Source organism: Salmo salar, chromosome ssa01, assembly GCF_905237065.1.
Source record: "Salmo salar chromosome ssa01, Ssal_v3.1, whole genome shotgun sequence".
Classification (NCBI taxonomy): Eukaryota; Metazoa; Chordata; class Actinopteri; order Salmoniformes; family Salmonidae; genus Salmo; species Salmo salar.
Genome location: NC_059442.1, coordinates 164,459,254 through 164,477,649, shown reverse-complemented (window position 1 = coordinate 164,477,649; position 18,396 = coordinate 164,459,254). Strand labels below are relative to the sequence as shown.

The following is an 18,396-nucleotide window of genomic DNA, read 5'->3' as shown; positions in this document are numbered from 1 at the left end:
GGCCAGGTGCAATGCACAGTGGACACATTGGTGCTTCTGGGTTAAGGAAGCAGTGTGGCTTGGCTGGGTTGTTTCAGAGGACGTACAGCTCTCGACCTTCGCCTCTCACGAGTCCGTACAGGAGTTGCAACGATGGGACAAGACTAACTACCAGGAGTAGGCTGAACCTTGGTCTGCCTGTCCAGGTTAGGGGTAGGCAGTCATTGTAATTAAGAATTTGTTCTTAACTGACTTGCCTGGTTAAATAAGTCTGGAAAACCAGCCCATACTTAAGCTACAGTATTAATTTACTATTATGTGGAATGGAGTCCTGTCAATGATATGCACAACACGAATCTCAGATAATACATCTTTATTAATTAAAAAAAAAGAAAAGCATGATGTCAGAATTTATTCCCATTTGGCAGATTTATTGATACATTCTTTAAACCATTATAGGATCATAACAGCTAATTGATCAAAATCCCTATAAGCATCAATGATGAGAAATTCACATGCAAAGATGGATAGGTGGCTTAGGGAATCAAATAGGAAGTAGTATAATCAGAGTTAAATACAGATGTTTAGAAATTGAGTCAACTCGGACAATACAATAAGACAAGACATTTGGTACCGAGCAAACATTCTCCCTCGTTCTTCAGAGGTAGATTCCCAGTTTTTTTTTCTGCCTTCACAACATGTTATCTGCACAAAACAACGACAGCGAACGTGCTGGAATTCCAACATGAAATAAGGGACATTCGGCGCAATCCACTCGGTGTGACTTGCCAATTGTTGGGGACCCATTGTCCACTAACACTCCTACACAGAGGTGAGTAGGACCACCGTATACAACACAAATAAAACACACTCATTGGAAAGATTGTGGCGGCATATGCCACGTGTCAGGGATTTTTAAAACCATTGTAGATATGCACAATCTTAGGAGTGCTGGATCGCCCTTCACTACCCCAGTAGTGCGTCAGTGGGATTTGTCCACAATGTGAGTGCTGGTGTGTGTGTGGTCACTTCAGTGTGACTTCACAACGAGGTAGCGCTGCCATCTCTCAGCGTAGTCAGGAACACGGTTCTTGATTTACACCACGTCCCAAACGTCACCCTACTCCCCTTATAGTGCACTACTTATGACCAGGGCCCGTAAGGATCTAGTCATAAGTAGTGCACTACATAGGAACAGGGTGATGTTTGGGACACAAACTGTACTGCAGGCTTGTTTGAGCTGGTGCCTGGCGGTTGGCAATGGTTTCTGGCTGAACAATGGCTCACCAACCAAATTATGCTACAAAAAAAGACCTTGGCACCTCTCCATTGCTCAACTAATAAACCCTGGAACAGAGCAAGTCTACCAAACTATTAACCTTTTGCCCCCCCGTACAATCACACTTACAAACACAACATGGGTACGTATGCAGACAGCAAGCCATCAAAAAATAAAAATATATGATAATGAAATCAACGGAGGACCTGCATTGACGTGGCTGTATATGTCAGAAAGCCCTGCCGTCCATCAATAGTTATTGAAATGATATATTACAAAACCCTGTCGTCCATCAACAGTTAATAAACTGCTTAGACTTTAAATGTATTGGGGTGAGCTGAACCCATCTCAACTCTTTCATTAGGAAAGCTGGTGAAATGATGAGTTTAATGGAGAAACTGGCCAATGGGGATCCTAACTAAATCGAGCCATTCAAAATGGGAACATCGAGACTAATTCCCTTTCACACTAAACCGATCATAGTGGCTGGAACCGTGCTTGAAAGGCCAGTCAGTGCGAAAAGAAAATACCAGAGCTGGCCAGCACGATAGTGTGGAAAAGCAATTTTTAAGCAAAAAGGCACGAGGGGGGGTGTGGTATATGGCCAATATACCACGGCTAAGGGCTGTTCTTAGGCACGACGCAAAGCAGAGCCCATATAACACAAACCCCCGAGGTGCTTTATTGCTATTATAAACTGGTAATCAAAGTAATTAGAGGAGTAAAAATAAATGTTTTGTCATACCCGTGGCTGTCAGCCAATCAGCATTCATGCCTCGAACCACCCAGTTTATAAAACGCTCTATCCAACAAGCTGTCATCTTAACAAGTATCGTCCAAGACACTTGGCCAAGCAGCTTTTGTGGTGAAATACAAAAAAGAAAAGGTCAATTTACAAGAGTCAATGAAATCGCAGGTTTCAGACAACGCAGCTTTGAAAGGCACCGTTCCTGCTGTTCGTGGAGATCGCTTTCACGGTAAACGCGGCATGTCGGCTCAAACGGAAATGGTCTTTAAAAGCCCAAGGGCCTATATGGTGCTGATCTGGGATCAGGTCTTCCCTGTCCATTTAATCCTATTCATTATGATCCAAAAGACAAAACTGATCCTAGATCAGCAGAAGTCCTACTCTGAAACACTTTGTGAGTACCCAGAGGTTTAAAAAAAAAAAAAAGATTCAAAACGCTATGGTATTGCTGCCGATAATAATTTTTACTCTATAACCACTCAGTTCTAGAGTAAAAAAGGCCACATTTTAGTGACTGATTAGTCATAATACCATTAGAGGACGGTCATATTCATTAGGGCACACTGTAGAAAAACATTTTGCAACAAAAACTAGTTTCTTATTGGTTCAGGTAGTCCCGCGTAGTTTAGTGTCTGGTGAATATGATTCAGTTGTCTTTTTCACCTGTATTTGTTGGATCAAGGTCGTTTGCCAAACAACAACAACATTTTATTTGCATAAGAAAAACATTAAAATACCTTACATAATGTGTACCAGTGGGGGCTGTTGAGGGGAGGATGGCTCATAATGGCTGGAATGGAGCAAAATGGAATGGCATCAAACATTTAGTTTGATGTATTTGATAACATTACACTGATTCCGCTTTAGCCATTACCACTAGCCCGTCCTCCCCAATTAAGGTGCCACCAACCTCCTGTGATGTGTACATGTGTCCTACACATGGCAGTGTCTGCCAGGGCAGATAATGCATGATATAGTGAAGTTGCATACCTTTGTATGAGTGTATAACAGGGTTTCCCCAAACTAGGGGATTTGAAAATGGGGGTCACGATCAAAAATTGGTGATTGGTTCATAGAACCGGGGTTAAATCAGTTCTCTTCCAAGGTTCTTTTCTACACAGATCATACATTATTGCCTGATGATCTTCTGCATTTCCTAATACATTTCAGTCAATTCAAACCATTTGGTCTTCAGATTAAAATACTGTCAAAAATACTGTCAGACTGATTTGTAAGACTGTCATAGCCCAAATAAAAAAAAAGTTAACATTCTCCATTGATTACATAACTTTTTTTAAATGGTGGGTCATGATTTAAAATAAAAAATTGAAAATGGGGTTGAGGGTACAAAAAAGTTTGGGAATCCCTGGTGAAGAATCTTCATTTGACCAGAGCCAACAGTCTGTTGCATAGTCACTTTAACTCTACCTACTTGTACATATTACCTAGACTAACCGGTGCCCCTGCACATTGTAACGGTACCCCCTGAATATAGCCTCGCTATTGTTATTTTTACTGCTGCTGTTTAAATTATTTGTTACTTTTATTTCTTATTGTTTTACTTATCTATTTTTTTAAAAGTTTTTTTCTTAAAACTGCATTGTTGGTTAAGTAAGCATTTCACTGTAAGGTCTACACCTGTTGTATTCGGCACATGTGACAAATAACATTTGATTTGTGCTGCTCTGCCCTTCGCATTACATTAACAAATGATCATTCTTAAAAAAGTAATCATAATTCAGTAAACCAAAGATCAATAATTGACGCAAGGGAGTGGATTGATTAAAAGTCCACACAAAAGCAAAATCTGCGAAGAGACGAAGAAAGTAAAAAAAAATTAAAAATTAAAAGGTTGTTTCCTTGCATTGAAAAAAGCTTACACATGCCTACGTGTGTGTAAACTAGTGTCATTCAAGCTATATACAGTATGAAGGATTTCCCTTGGTCAGCTCCATAGGTCAGTGACGTGCTGATTTCTGGGCTCTGATTCAGCCCATCCATATTATGTGGAGATTGGTTGATGTGGAGACTGTGTAGTCTCTTGATTGGCTGCTTTGGTTTGTACACAGCACAGCAGCGATAGAAGCTCCTATTGCCCTTCGACCTTCCGAGAGATCAACATGGAATGTGAATTATGACGACGTCTCCGTATTACTTTTCCTACCTGCAAAACAGACAGACAAAAATAACTCTTCAGTATGGTAAGGGTCATGAAGTACTTTGTAATTAAGATGACATTGACCTGATCCAGTTATGCTGTTTAGGTAGTAAGTCACAAACTCGACATGTATGATGACTGGAGGGTCACAGATTAACATGTGGTCTTAATAACACCACCTGACTATACAACTTGTGACCAACCAGGACTAAATTTAACAGGGTTTGATTTGCTCCTGACCAGTTGAGAGGATCCACCACACGTTGCTACTTTATAGCTCTACTTAATAAAAGGTTCACCTGCTGTGGACTTATGGGTCATATACTGCACCAATCACCTATCTGTCAAATATCACCATGGTGATAGTGGACTTTTAATTCAGTAGAAAGGGCATTATAATTACGTTATTTTGAGGTCTGAAGACCTCTTTTACAAGGGAGCCCTGCATGTATTATGTACGTATAAAAGCGGTATCAACAGGCCCACTCTTATGGACCAATAGAGGTACATTCTAAATTACAAGAAGAGGGCCAGTCCACATGAACATAACCTCAATGGTTTCATTATTTATTTCAGCCAAGTGGCTCATTTATATTTGAAATAATCCTTATTTTTTACAAAGGCAAGTTGACTGAGAACAATGACTTGGGGAGCAGCAGCAGCAGAGAGATGGAACTAATCTGTTTAACTACATATCCTCTACCAACGCTCCACTGGAGTGACAATCAGCAAACAAAGTGGCCCTTTAGACCGATAACCACAGAGACGTGTTCATTAGGGAACACCGCTACAAAACATACTGCAACCAAAAACGAGGGGTTTATCATCGGACAACTAAAAAGGTAGTCCTTCCCTGTTTCAGGAAGTTTTCTTCTGTTTGCTGCCTAATAAACAGGACCTAGGGTTTAGTACAGCTGCTGTATCAGATAGGCTTGAGGCGGGTCTTACACGTCCAGAGAAGAGTGATGTTGTGCAGGGAGCCACCGGAGGAGAAGAAGGCCCAGACAGCCATCAGCAGCATGATGGCGTAGACCGGGAGAATGCTGCCCACGTAGAACGGGTTCAACAGAGACTGGCACCGAGAAAGAGAGAGAGATACCGTGAGAGACTTATGGCACCGCGTAGTAAAACATTTTGCAATGGAAAATGAAAACCTGTTCGTAATTGATCGTTCACTCGGTTTAAAAAACATTTACCCCCTACTGAACATGACAGATTATTAGCTAAACACCAAATGCATGTCTACTACGAGCAGAAAGTTTAAACATATTGTGGGAAATTATTCATAAAAGCAATACAAATCTACTGCTTTTTATTTTTTCCCCCCCATGAATGCAGATGCCACTCAGGATGATAAAACAGAGAATCATAAGTCACAATTTATTCAGAAGTTATTCATTAACCATTTCTCTGTCTTTGACAGCGGGGGAGAGGTCAAATGGCACGGACTGTAATATTTCCCACATAGCATGTCAGGAACTTATTTTAGAATTCTTTTGACAGAATTACAAGTGTCTGACAAAGTGTCCTAAGCATGACACGAGAACAATTTTGATTGGAGCCCCAGACAACACTCATCACATAGGTAGTAGTAGTATCATTAATATAATGAGCTCTGTAACCCTTGGTAAACGAGAGCCTACAGTGCCTGCAGTAGAATCAGTGTAGGGTGAAGTTGCCCCTAGGACGCTGATCTTCAGCATTATCCTCCACTAATGGTTAAGGTTAGGATTGGGGGAGGGGAAGCTTATCCTAAAACCTCCCCCTGTATGAGTAGAATCCCTTAGAGGGAGAACAGAACATTCCTGTGCAGTGTCCTGGAAATATGTCCAGGCTCAGGTTCTCATTGGCAAGCCCCCCCCCCCATTGCCCAACACACAGTTTCTATGTTCCAAATGGCACTCTGTTCTCCACCTATATAGTATACGGGTCTGTTCCCTGTGGCTCAGTTGGTAGAGCATGGTGTTTGCAACGCCAGCATGGTGTGTGCAACGCCAGGGTTGTGGGTTCGATTCCCACGGGGGGCCAGTACAAAAAACAAAAACTGTATGAAATGTATGCATTCATACATTGCTGTAAGTCGCTCCGGATAAGAGCATCTGCTAAATGACTAAAATGTAAAAAAATTGCAACTTTTCACCCCCCCCTTGTAAAAAGTAGTGCACTATATAGGGAATAGGGTGTCATTTGGGACACACAGTGCCTTCCATACATTCAAGAAACACTACAAAATCATCAGCATGTATATAATGAATGACTATCTTTCTGTGACCCTGTGGTCTGAATACAGTGCTGGGTTTTTTGTGAGACTGGAGGAGACTGTTCATCTACAACATGGTCCTCTAAAATGGTATGTCAATCTCTAGAAAAATGAATTGCCAGTCTCCTTTATGCACGACTTATCATTTAAATCTTTTATTACAAACAGAATTAGGATTCATGAGGAACCCATTCAACAAAATCTGAAATTTATAAGACAAACTTTAACTCATTCAGTCTTTAGCTGTATTTCTTGTCAAATTGCTTCAAAAATGGACAATACAGTCAGGTATAGAGTTGTTAAACACAAGATAACAACTCCCTCCTGTGACTGATTCCTGCTAGTGCAACTCTCATGATGGGTGACAGACAGGTTGGTGGACAACGTCACGATTCTGAGCGGTCAGACAGCTAGCAATAATGACAAGAAGCTGCCATGTGGGGAATCGTTGGTGGCTCGTTTCAGCTAGTTGTATCTTGTTATTGATACCCATGTCTTGTTTTGATTGATTTCACGTGAGATGCTAATATGGCTAAAATTAGCCAGCTAGCTAACCAACAACTGTAACAATGTATTTGAGAGAACAAGTGCTCATTGAGCAAATGTATTTATGTTAGAAGACAAAGTATAGTTTACATGTTGTCAACAATCTAAGCCAACCGTTGTGCACGCGCCATATTCTTTCGCTAAACAACCAACCCTGTGTGTCCGTGTGTGTGTCCGTGTGTGTGTGTCCGTGTGTGTGTCCGTGTCCGTGTGTGTGTCCGTGTCCGTGTGTGTGTGTCCGTGTGTGTGTCCGTGTGTACACTCACCAGGCTGAAGACCATCAGGTGGAGACAGAGCACCACAGCGATCACCCACCATCTCTTCCTCTCACAGCCCTCAAAGAACACCACCCCCCAGAAGGTGTGGAGCAGCGTCAGCGCCAGGGTCATCAGGGCTACAAAGGTCAAAGGGGTCATCAGTCACAGAAGTGTCGCACTTCATTTGTTTTGTTGCTAGTACACAAAGTGTGTACTCAAGTCCTTTTCCTTTTACATTTTTTCCCCCTCATAAGCCCTGTGCTGAAGAAGTTAAGTGTGCAAAAGTTATTCTATAGTTGTCTATTCATGACAAGCACACAATGAAAGTAATACAAGGCTTGGGTGTAGACAGTATACAGCAAGTAGAGATTATGAGGAACTTCCACAGGAATATAAAGGCTGCCAGACAGACCAGTGATCATACAGACAGTCAAATTAAAGGACTTTTTCAAGCACTAATACGTGAGGAAATAAAACTCCGTAGAAATTAATTCTTACGAACAATATATATTTTTTTATATTACCATATTTGAGCATTTTCTGTTCTCCTCACATTATAATTCAAGTACTTTTCAAGTACCAACTTGAGAAAATGTCTGATTTTTTAATTATTCCAGTACTTTTTCAGAGTGCCAAATTCAAGTACTTTAAGCACCTTGTGCAAACCCTGACAGACAGACACACACCTGAGGTGATGAAGTAGTACTGGGAGTCTCCAAACATGCCCACTGTCCCTGGGCCCAGAGAGTCAGAGAGAGTGTTGATCATGGAGAAGGCTCCGCTCATGATGCCAAAGCCCAGTCCAGCCACTGTCGAGATAAACAATCAACTGCTAGACCTACATAGTCAACATCACAGTCAATGACTAGACATGCAGTATATAATTAACATTATTTTAGTATTTTCTGTGACATTCTGATCAAGTTGTTGATCTAGAGCTTTTAGAGAGTTTCTTGTAGCATTAAATCTTCCTATTGTGGAAAAATAAATACATTCCCAATGTTGATGACAAATTATTTGAGTCATATCTAAAACCGACAATAATGTTCACTACAGTGAGCTTCAACTGACATTTCACCTCTGCGGTGTCTTATTTAGACAAGAAGGTCTCGAGAGTGTTTGCAAATCAACAGAGAATTATGCAGGCTTGGTTAGGTTTTATTGTGCCAACACAAAGATCTGATTAGAGAAGAGACATTTTAAATCTTGCTCTGACTCACTTTATGCCTCAATGCCAAAGTACATGATCATAAATACAGGCCATTGCCATTTCCTTAGAAAGACTGTCCTAGAAGTAACCATATTAGCTGTCCAGATCAAAATAACCATACAGATACACATGGGTGTATGAAATTACAAATACTTAATATTGAGGTTTAATGGGAGTTTAGTACAGTCATGAATCTTTGCCTGGGTTCACCTGTCAACAATCACAGCGGTAGAGGGTAAGATTAGTTCAGTGTTGAGCACCAGCCAGCGGATTAGTCAAACTCATATCACCTAGCATTCCGCTGACAATGATAGGCTACATGCACTTCCAAAATCAGACCCGATTGGCACACAGTGGTAATACAATTCTGAATGGTCAACATAAAGACGAAGTGTTCTTAAAGCCAAGTAAGATGATAGCTGTCTGTCATGTGACTATATACACACACAATCTGTCACATATTTAAATCAGTTTAGTTAAGTATTTAATTAGCTAATTAATATGTTAAAGTAAATAAAAGTAAAGATAATGGTATACCATAGGCCATTTCCCGGACTGAAAGGGGAGGGCCGTCTTCTTCACTGATGGCTGCCAGGCCTTCATTTGCCTTCCTGATGATACAGTGGAAAGAACATGTTAATAGCAGTAACACAGTGGAAACTTTATCACAAAATATCAGTGTTTTGGGGTTCTGAAAAAAAGTAACAATGTAGCCTACAGACCACAAATACAACTTGTACGGATGAGTATTTACTTTGTAGTCAGATATGGCTAAGATGGGTACGTTTTCAGGCACAAGATCTTCACTGTATCCTGCAATCACACCTGCAACCCTGTACATGTGACTATTAAAACACAGAGTCTAAGAATTCTCCATTTAGAAGTCATACTAAACAGGATTTATGACAACACCATAACTTTGGATGCTGTAAAATGGCAAAGATGAAGACATGTATACTGCACCACAGCTTCCTCATCCCTGGTCAAGCAAAGCGTTTGAAAACCGATTTGGGATTTTTTTATATAAGCGTTTCTTATTGGACAAATTCAGGTAAGTCCCTCACCTGTTGAGCCGGTTTGCTTCCTAGTGAATACTCCCCTGGTTGTATATTAACTAGGGACATTGATACCTGGGCAGGCCTGTTAAGTCATAGTGAAGGGGGGAAATAATCTATACTGTTACCCATTGCAATATTATTTTTTTGGGGTTGTGATATATATATCGATATTTGACTCCAAGTAGCTAACGCTGCTGTAGGTAGCATTAGTTAGTGCTAGTCAGTTGTACCGGCAACAAAATGTCAGTATTTTTCATCCTATAGCTTGTTCTACATCTTTTTAACTAACTAGCCAATATGTTTAACACTTATTTCCATGACTGATCAAAACTAATTTCGTCTCTCTGCAGCAGACATATAGTGAGCAGCTGAATCAAGAAAAGACAGAGGGTCTTACTGTTGGAGCCAAAGCACAGAGAGAATCTGGGAGCATATTTTAATCGTGGACAATAATGATAAAACACCAGGTAAAAAAACCTAGGTGTTATTTTGGATTCTGAACTCAATTTCAAATCACTCATTAGGAATGTGAACAAAATAGCTTTTTAACCAAGTGAGGAACATTGCCACGGTGCAGCCATTTCACACTCAGGCTGATACAGAGAGACTCATCCATTCTTTTATTAAAAGCAGGCTTGACTACTGCAATGTTCTCCTGTCTGGTCTACCCAAGAAAGCAATTGGTCAACTGTAAAACGGGTACTGACCAAGACCAGACAGAGAGCACACATTACACCGGTTTTAAGGTCTCTGCACTGGCTGCCTCTGAGTTATAGAATACATGTTTAAGATTTTTTAAGATTCCATGATTGTGCACCTCAATACATGTCAGACATGCTTTTAAGTTCTGTACCCAGTAGATTCCTCTGGCACAGGTCTTTTAACTATCCCAAAGCCTAGGACCAAGAGGCATGGAGAAGCAGTCTTTAGTTACTATGCCTCCAGCCTCTGGAACAGCCTACCAGAGAACCTGAGGGGGGGCCAAGAGGCATGGAGAAGCAGTCTTTAGTTACTATGCCTCCAGCCTCTGGAACAGCCTACCAGAGAACCTGAGGGGGGGCCAAGAGGCATGGAGAAGCAGCCTTTAGTTACTATGCCTCCAGCCTGCCAGAGAACCTGAGGGGGACCAAGAGGCATGGAGAAGCAGCCTTTAGTTACTATGCCTCCAGCCTGCCAGAGAACCTGAGGGGGACCAAGAGGCATGGAGAAGCAGCCTTTAGTTACTATGCCTCCAGCCTCTGGAACAGCCTGCCAGAGAACCTGAGGGGGGACAAAACTGTGGCCATATTTAAAAGTTGTGCTTTTCAGTCTTTCATTTTTTATTAATATTTTGTTTTTTTCCCCCTCTTACATTTGTTGTGTAGTAAATATTTCAGTATTTATTAGTTTTTTTCCTGTGAAAGCACATTATGTTGCATTCCATTTTTGAAATGTGTTGTATAAAGAAATCAAATGTTATTTGTCACATGCACCAAATACAACAGGTACCTTACATTGAAAAGCCCTTAACCAACAATGCAGTTAAGAAAAATAAGTGTTAAGAAAGTATTTACTAAAATAAACTGAAGTAGTGAGGCTGCATACAGGGGGTACCGGTTACAGAGTCAATGTGCGGTGGCACAGGTTAGTCGAGGTAAGTTGAGGTAATATGTACAGGTTGATTTGATGTGGTTTATAATGGATTTAATAGACTAGGACTCATATTCACACAGTAGGGTCTTGGATCAGGTCCATCCTGTTTATGTAATCTTATTTACTATAATCTGAAAGGCAAAACTGATCCTAGATGTGCTTGTATGACTTCAGCAAGCAAGACACACACAGACAGAGACACACACAGACAGAGACACACACAGACAGAGACACACACAGACAGAGACACACACAGACAGAGACACACACAGACAGAGACACACACAGACAGAGACACGGTAAGAAAGAGACACAAAGCAAGACAGACAAGACAGAGCCCTCAAACTCAACTCTGGACCTCCAAGCCAGTTCCAGTGCTTGTCTTCATTGTACCCCTCTAATCAGGGACTGATTTAGACCTGGCACACCAGGTGGGTGCAATTAATTATCAGGTAGAACAGAAAACCAGCAGGCTCTGGACCTCGTAGGTTAAGAGTTGAGTACCCCTGCCAGAGTGAAATAGCATGATAAAGACAGCAAGAGAATGAGATGTGTGTATGCTGACCTGAGCAGCCTGTAGTATGCAAAGCGGAAGACCTCCTGCAGTATGACTGAGAAAATGCAGCCAAATATGAGCAGGTTTTTCTGCAGGGTCAGGTCCTGGGCATTGGTGGCCTTCGTGGCTATGAACCACACCAGAGAGGACAGCAGCAAGGACACCAGCCAGAAGAAGGCCCTGAAGAGATAGAGAAAAACAGTTGTCATTGTTGATGCAATGAAGCACACCAGTGAACATTTCACTATCTTACTAGCTTCCAAAAACGTATCATGGCAAATTCAACATACATTTTTCAAAAGAGTGTATATACTTATGGCTGTAATTATAGGGTTAATAATTAGGGATACATTTAGGTGGCCATTTTTCATTGAGAAAATTACTACAACAAAGGACCCTTGATATATTCACAACCCAATTTCGAAGTTGCACCTTGTGAGTTCCACTAACACAACTTTAAAAAGATAGGAACCACTGATCTAGGTCTATTCTTATTTGTCAAACAACTTTAAATAACAAATCCACAAGTTATCAACAATAACATACCAGCTTACCCTGCAATTAGAATGATGACTCGCAATGGGTCTTTGGCGATAGTGAAAATAAATAGGGAAAACGCTGGCCCAAACGCAATGAACGCACACCCAAAAAACACCGCAGCAGTCATTGTAACTATCTGAACTTGTTCTTCTTGGCTAGCCCCTTAAAAAAAATCTGCAAGCTAACGTTAGCGGATTAATAACGAGGTGAAATGATAATTATAAGATAAACGCCCACTGGATTGCTAGCTATTTGAACCATAGAGCTAGTTAGTCTCTTGAAATTGAAAAAGCAAGTCCGTTTCAAAATAGCGGGCTATGTTTCTCTAGCTAAAATTAACGTTAGCTATCAGTGCAGAAGATAAACTTCATACCGATATCCATTGCTGTCTAGCAATACATTTACAATAATTTCATTATTTTCTTTCGCATAAATCTTTTAGTAGCTATATTTCCTTTCGTTCAGCGACTTTATTGATCGATATTTAGATCCCTCCATGCTCTCATTTCCTAGCTAAGCTTTTTGTTTGTCGAATGTCGTACTTCCGTGTTTGACAATTTGCAACCACGTGACCTTTTTGGCTAGTGCGCGCGTTGAATACGAAAAATACAATTTAATTTTCTTTTAAGTGTTCTTCGACGAGGCATTGTAGAAGTGGCAGCAACAAGTTGAATGGGAGTTCAACTTACATTTTAAATATAAAAAATGGGAACACTAACTAAATCATAATAACAAAACACAATCAATAAAATACATCAATACAATACATGTTCATCATCAGCTATTCAGCAGGCTGGGATGGTGCTGGAAAGGAAACGCTCAGTCCTGCAGTGGATCAGGTCCAATTTAGGTGAGTGGGTCTGGCGTAGACTAACATACGATAATTGAGGCGGGAGCATATGGCAGTAGGAGTCGGATTGTAGTAGAGAACTTGTGAAGGACCTTGGGAGACATTCCCTGTTTAGAGTGATAAGAGATCCATGGATCTAAGTAGGTGTAGTCCGTGCCCACGATGGTGTCTGATTGAATGATGGTTAGTGCCGCATGCCACACTGCGAAAGAGGTGGAACTAGACATCGGTTGGCCTTTTCATATTTCTCTATCTGTGTTGAACATCTTAGATTTCCCTAGATGTATATTCCTAGGATCTTGATAGCCTGTAGAATATCTTCTGGAGTTCTGTATTGTTATTTGACATGCGTCGTAGTACACGTGGAGTACTTTAGACTTCCTAAACCCTCCTATTATGTTGCGGGTCAATTTGACCAATTTCCACTTTTGAGTTGTCTAAAAATACTAGTTAACCTCTCTTTTTCTCTATGAAATTAAATTATTTCCCCTCATTTAGGGTCATGAACCTAACTTCAAAATGTGGACACACTGATGTGTTGTGGAATGTCTGTGTAGATTTTGTATAGAAACATGTTGTTGTGGGTCATTTTGACCCGGAGGATTTCATGTGTATAGATATTTACACAGGTCCAAAATAAACAAGTGTCTTTGATGTATTTTGTTTCGACTGGTTCTGGTTGCACATTTATAATTATGTTTGGGTGAAAAGGAGCTTTCCCAAGCTGCTCCTTCTCAGTGAGAGAGCAGCAGATTTCTGACACAGACACTCAAAAATGAGCACCAAACAGAAAATGCTTGTTTGTGAGAAAGGAAATATGTTTAACAAATAGTTCTTAAATATAGAGTTTTTGAAATCAAATGTTTTTGTATTTCTTCTTTCTGAAAGGTCTGACAAGACAAAATAAAGTTTTGGCTGTTTTTACTTGGTTATTTGACTGTGTAGAGCAGGGGTCTCCAACCCTGTTCCTGGAGTGCTACCGTCCTGTAGGTTTTCACTCCAACTGTTGAGCTGAATATCAGGAGTGACTCAAAGAACTACACTTCCCAGAGTGCACCAGCAGCAGCAAACCGGCTGCTTGTCACCTGATCAATCATTTCACTTATTTGGAGCACCTGTGAAGGCATGGAGGGCGTCAGTCATTCAGAAGAACAAACTTCAGAGGGAAAACTCCAAGTTCACTCACAGGTTCAGTCCAAAGATGCCAATGGTAAAAGGCTTAAATGGTTAATTCATCTTAGTTATTTAGAATGTTATTTAAATGTTTAAACTAATTTAAGTTCATTAAAATGTTTAATTAAGATGGTAACTTTTTGTTATGTCTTTAAAGGTTTACAACCTAATTTACGGTGCGTTGAGGAAAGTTAAGGGAAATGAGTGGAAAACTAACATGGGAGAATCGAGCAAAACGGGCTAAGGGTGTTAATGAAGATATGCCTCGATCTTGTAATGCCTTGCTCCGGTGTTGGAGTATGTTTCATGGATAAGGATGTGTTTTGGGGGAGATCCATTTGCAGTCAAGGAGATGTTGGAAGACGCACTGGGAAAAGTGGAGTCAATCAAAGTGACCAGAGCCTGGTTTCCCAAAAGTATCTTCAGGTTAAATTCATCTTTAGAACCTTTTGTAGTTGCATCGTTAAATCTCCAAGCTGTTTCCCTGCATGTTTTCTGCATTAAATGCCAGTTTTCACCCCACACAGTAGGTGGCAGCATGCACCACTAACGTATGTTCTGTGGACTGCCATAATATCATAGAAGAACAACTGCAAAGGTTCTCCCCTCATACACATTATACAGGAAGTAAGAGTCAGTGAAGCCATTTAAAACGTAGCTAATGTTCAGCTCTCTGCTGTTCAACAACACACACGACAGGAGCTATTTCTCATTACTAGATTCATGTCAACATTTCAGAGCAGATACTGAAGGAGATAAGGAAAGCACACCAAATGGCTTTAGTGCGTTATTAATAAGGGGTAAAATACATTGCTTCTTAAGCTATTACAGGCCATTATAGAGGAACAAGTTTGACGGATTCAGAAAAATGGCTTGCGAATCGACTCTCCCAGAGGAGGATCTATCCTGTGCTGTGTGCTGTGACATCTTCAAGGAACCTGTTCTCCTGTCTTGTAGCCACAGCTTCTGTAAAGCCTGTCTGCAGGAATTCTGGAAAGAGAAGGAATGGCAGGAGTGTCCAGTTTGCAGGAGAAGATCGTCAAGGTCTGAGCCTCCCAATAATCGGGCTCTTAAGAACCTATGTGAGGCCTTCTTACAGGAGAGGCGTCAGAGAGCTTCAGCAGGGTCTGAGGTGCTCTGCAGTCTGCATGGAGAGAAGTTCAAGCTCTTCTGTCTGGAGCATGAACAGCCTATCTGTGTGGTGTGTCGCGATTCAAGGAAACATAAAAAGCATGACTGCATCCCCATAGATGAAGCTGTACAGGATCTTAAGGTAGAGTAAACCAATGATTTTGTTAAGTCAGGGCGTTATGCAGAAAATTAACAATAATTTCAACTTCACTGTGAAAGTGAAAAACACTATAGGCCTACAAGTACATTATTTGCTTACAATATGCATTTATGAACTTCCTTTTCGTGAGAGTAGGTATGTGATCTGGAGTTTTAATTTTGTAACAAAGTGACTATCCCTCAGCATTTTTTATTCAGTCAACTGGAATAAGTGTGTGATATGGTATCGGACAACAACCTAGTGTTTTATTCCAGGAGGAACTCAAGCCTACCCTGAAGTCTTTACAGGACAAACTGAAAGTCTTTAAGAAAGTCAAACTCACTTGTGATAAAACAGCACAGCATATCAAGGTAAGAATGCTGAGTGATGTAACACAAACAGCACAGCATATCAAGGTAAGAATGCTGAGTGATGTAACACAAACAGCACAGCATATCAAGGTAAGAATGCTGAGTGATGTAACACAAACAGCACAGCATATCAAGGTAAGAATGCTGAGTGATGTAACACAAACAGCACAGCATATCAAGGTAAGAATGCTGAGTGATGTAACACAAACAGCACAGCATATCAAGGTAAGAATGCTGAGTGATGTAACACAAACAGCACAGCATATCAAGGTAAGAATGCTGAGTGATGTAACACAAACAGCACAGCATATCAAGGTAAGAATTCTGAGTGGTGTAACACAGACAGCACAGCATATCAAGGTAAGAATGCTGAGTGATGTAACACAGACAGCACAGCATATCAAGGTAAGAATGCTGAGTGGTGTAACACAGACAGCACAGCATATCAAGGTAAGAATTCTGAGTGGTGTAACACAGACAGCACAGCATATCAAGGTAAGAATGCTGAGTGATGTAACACAGACAGCACAGCATATCAAGGTAAGAATGCTGAGTGGTGTAACAACTGTACAGAGTTGACTGTTCAACCATGTTACCAAGACCAAGGTAGAGTTCTAGTGCTCTCTGTCTCCAGCGCCAGGCTGAGGACACAGAGATAAAGATTAAGGCGGAGTTTGAGCAGGTTCACCAGTTTCTACGAAAGGAGGAGGAGGCCAAGATAGCTGCCCTGAGGGAGGAAGAGGAGCAGAAGAGTCAGACGATGAAGGTGAAGATTGAAGAGATGAGCGGACAGATATCATCACTTTCAGACACAATCAAAGCCATAGAGAAAGAGCTGGAAGCTGAAGACATCTCATTCCTGCAGGTACAGATGTCTGTCCCCATAATCATTCAATATTATTAAAGATGGATGCCACAATGAATACTGATTGATCATTGATAGCTAAGCTGCTCTTTTTGTTACTTTGCAGAACTACAATGCCACAATGAAAAGGTAAGTGATCTGCCTCCTGTCTCTCTCTACTCTGTGGTTCTGAACCTAACCCCACAGCAGCAATGACTCCTAAATGTTCTCCAGAACCCAGTGCCCACTGCCTGATCCTGTGAGGGTTTCAGGAGCGCTGATCGATGTGGCAAACCACCTGGGCAACCTCAAGTTCAGAATCTGGGAGAAAATGAAGGAGATTGTTCAATACAGTGAGTGATATTTATTCCAAATAGATTCAATGATCGCTTGACATGTAGGCTGAACGGATCGTTTATTTTGTTCTCTGTTTAGTTTTGACGTGACGTGTCTCTGTTCTCTCTGTTCAGCTCCGGTGGTTCTGGACCCTAATACTGTGCACTCAAAGCTACTCTGTTCCATGACCTGGATGGGGTATGATGATTGCTTTGTATGGGGTGGTGAGTTCCAGCAGCGTCCTGACAACCCAGAGAGGTTAACCGAGGGATGGGTCATGGGCTCTGAGGGCTTTACCTCAGGGACACACAGCTGGGACATTGCGATTGATGACGAGTTTTGGTTTGCAGGTGTGGCCGCTGAGTCTATCAATAGGTCTGATCCTAGAGATGAAGTCTGGGGTATTAGCCATGTTGGTAGTTTTAATACAGATTATAAGGAAGACTTTGATTATGTATATAAAGTAAGTTGCCCAAATACTGAAACCATTTACCTCCCCGTGAGACACAACTCCAGAGTTAAGGACAGGATCAGAGTTCAGCTGGACAGGGACAGAGGAGAGCTATCATTCTACGACATTGATAATAACACACATATACACACACATACACACGCTTTCACTGGGAGAATATTTCCAATTTTTTCAGTGCGTGATGGTCTGCGGATTTTACCAGTGAGGGCCTCTGTAACAGTGGAACAGCACAGTTAGGGCTGCCGGAAAACGTGTGGTGAGCTGGCATTTACCCCAGTCAGTTTCATCGGGTTTCGCAACACCCCACTACTGTTCATTTGAAATAATAAAAATATTGACAAAGTGTGGAAACAACAGTTTTTTTGGGGGGCCGATTTGTCTTGTGATTAGTCATCTTGCACACTGTTCATCTGTGCTGCCGTTGTGTGCATCTTAACCAATCACATTCAGGCTCTACTCTTTCCTCTGGAATTTGAAAACATATCACTCCCAATAGAAATAAGTAACTCATTACATTTAAGTCATTTAGCAGACGCTCTTATCCGGAGAGACTTAAATGAGCAAGGCACTTAATGTTAATTGCTCATTTGAGGGCACAGACAGATTTTGAACATCATGAAAACCAAATTATTTTTTTCAGTCAGACCAATGATGTCAGGAAAATGTGAACGTGTTCAAATTTGATTCAAGATTCAGCTTGACTACTTAGTCTTTAATACCTTTTCTATCCAAATGATTTACTGAAATGAACCTCTGAACACTATGATATATACAGTGCATTCGGAAAGTATTCAGACCCCTTGACTTTTTCCACATTTTCTTACCTTACTCTTATTCTAAAAGTGATTAAATAGTTT

The 18,396-nt window shown here is 41.0% G+C and overlaps 2 protein-coding genes across 2 annotated transcripts; one reads left to right on the top strand and one right to left on the bottom strand.

Moving 5' to 3' along the window:
- Positions 1–337: 337 nt before the first annotated feature.
- zgc:114200 (Aph-1 domain-containing protein) lies at positions 338–12,777 on the bottom strand. The gene is made up of 7 exons (XM_014144882.2): positions 12,238–12,777; positions 11,693–11,863; positions 8,975–9,048; positions 7,914–8,036; positions 7,237–7,364; positions 5,113–5,236; positions 338–4,170 (listed from the first exon to the last, which is right to left on the bottom strand). Exons 1-7 carry the CDS (start codon positions 12,348–12,350, stop codon positions 4,139–4,141), a joined length of 765 nt encoding a protein of 254 aa, XP_014000357.1. The 5' UTR covers positions 12,351–12,777; the 3' UTR covers positions 338–4,138.
- Positions 12,778–14,849: 2,072 nt separating this feature from the next.
- On the top strand, positions 14,850–17,882 carry LOC106571594 (E3 ubiquitin-protein ligase TRIM35). The gene is made up of 6 exons (XM_014144862.2): positions 14,850–15,519; positions 15,792–15,887; positions 16,522–16,752; positions 16,859–16,881; positions 16,966–17,084; positions 17,202–17,882. The coding sequence occupies exons 1-6, from the start codon at positions 15,115–15,117 to the stop codon at positions 17,774–17,776; spliced, it is 1,449 nt and encodes a 482-aa protein (XP_014000337.1). The 5' UTR covers positions 14,850–15,114; the 3' UTR covers positions 17,777–17,882.
- The last annotated feature ends 514 nt before the right edge of the window (positions 17,883–18,396 follow it).

Excerpts from the sequence above, each read along its gene's own strand:
- zgc:114200 (XM_014144882.2), bottom strand. The coding sequence starts at position 12,350 with ATGACTGCTGCGGTGTTTTTTGGGTGTGCGTTCATTGCGTTTGGGCCA. Across the intron at positions 11,864-12,237 it reads GTCATCATTCTAATTGCAGG|GGCCTTCTTCTGGCTGGTGT; the intron begins GTAAGCTGGTAT and ends CTATCTCTTCAG. Across the intron at positions 5,237-7,236 it reads ACCTGATGGTCTTCAGCCTG|TCTCTGTTGAACCCGTTCTA; the intron begins GTGAGTGTACAC and ends TCTCGGTGCCAG.
- LOC106571594 (XM_014144862.2), top strand. The coding sequence starts at position 15,115 with ATGGCTTGCGAATCGACTCTCCCAGAGGAGGATCTATCCTGTGCTGTG. Across the intron at positions 15,888-16,521 it reads AAACAGCACAGCATATCAAG|CGCCAGGCTGAGGACACAGA; the intron begins GTAAGAATGCTG and ends CTCTGTCTCCAG. Across the intron at positions 16,753-16,858 it reads AAGACATCTCATTCCTGCAG|AACTACAATGCCACAATGAA; the intron begins GTACAGATGTCT and ends GTTACTTTGCAG.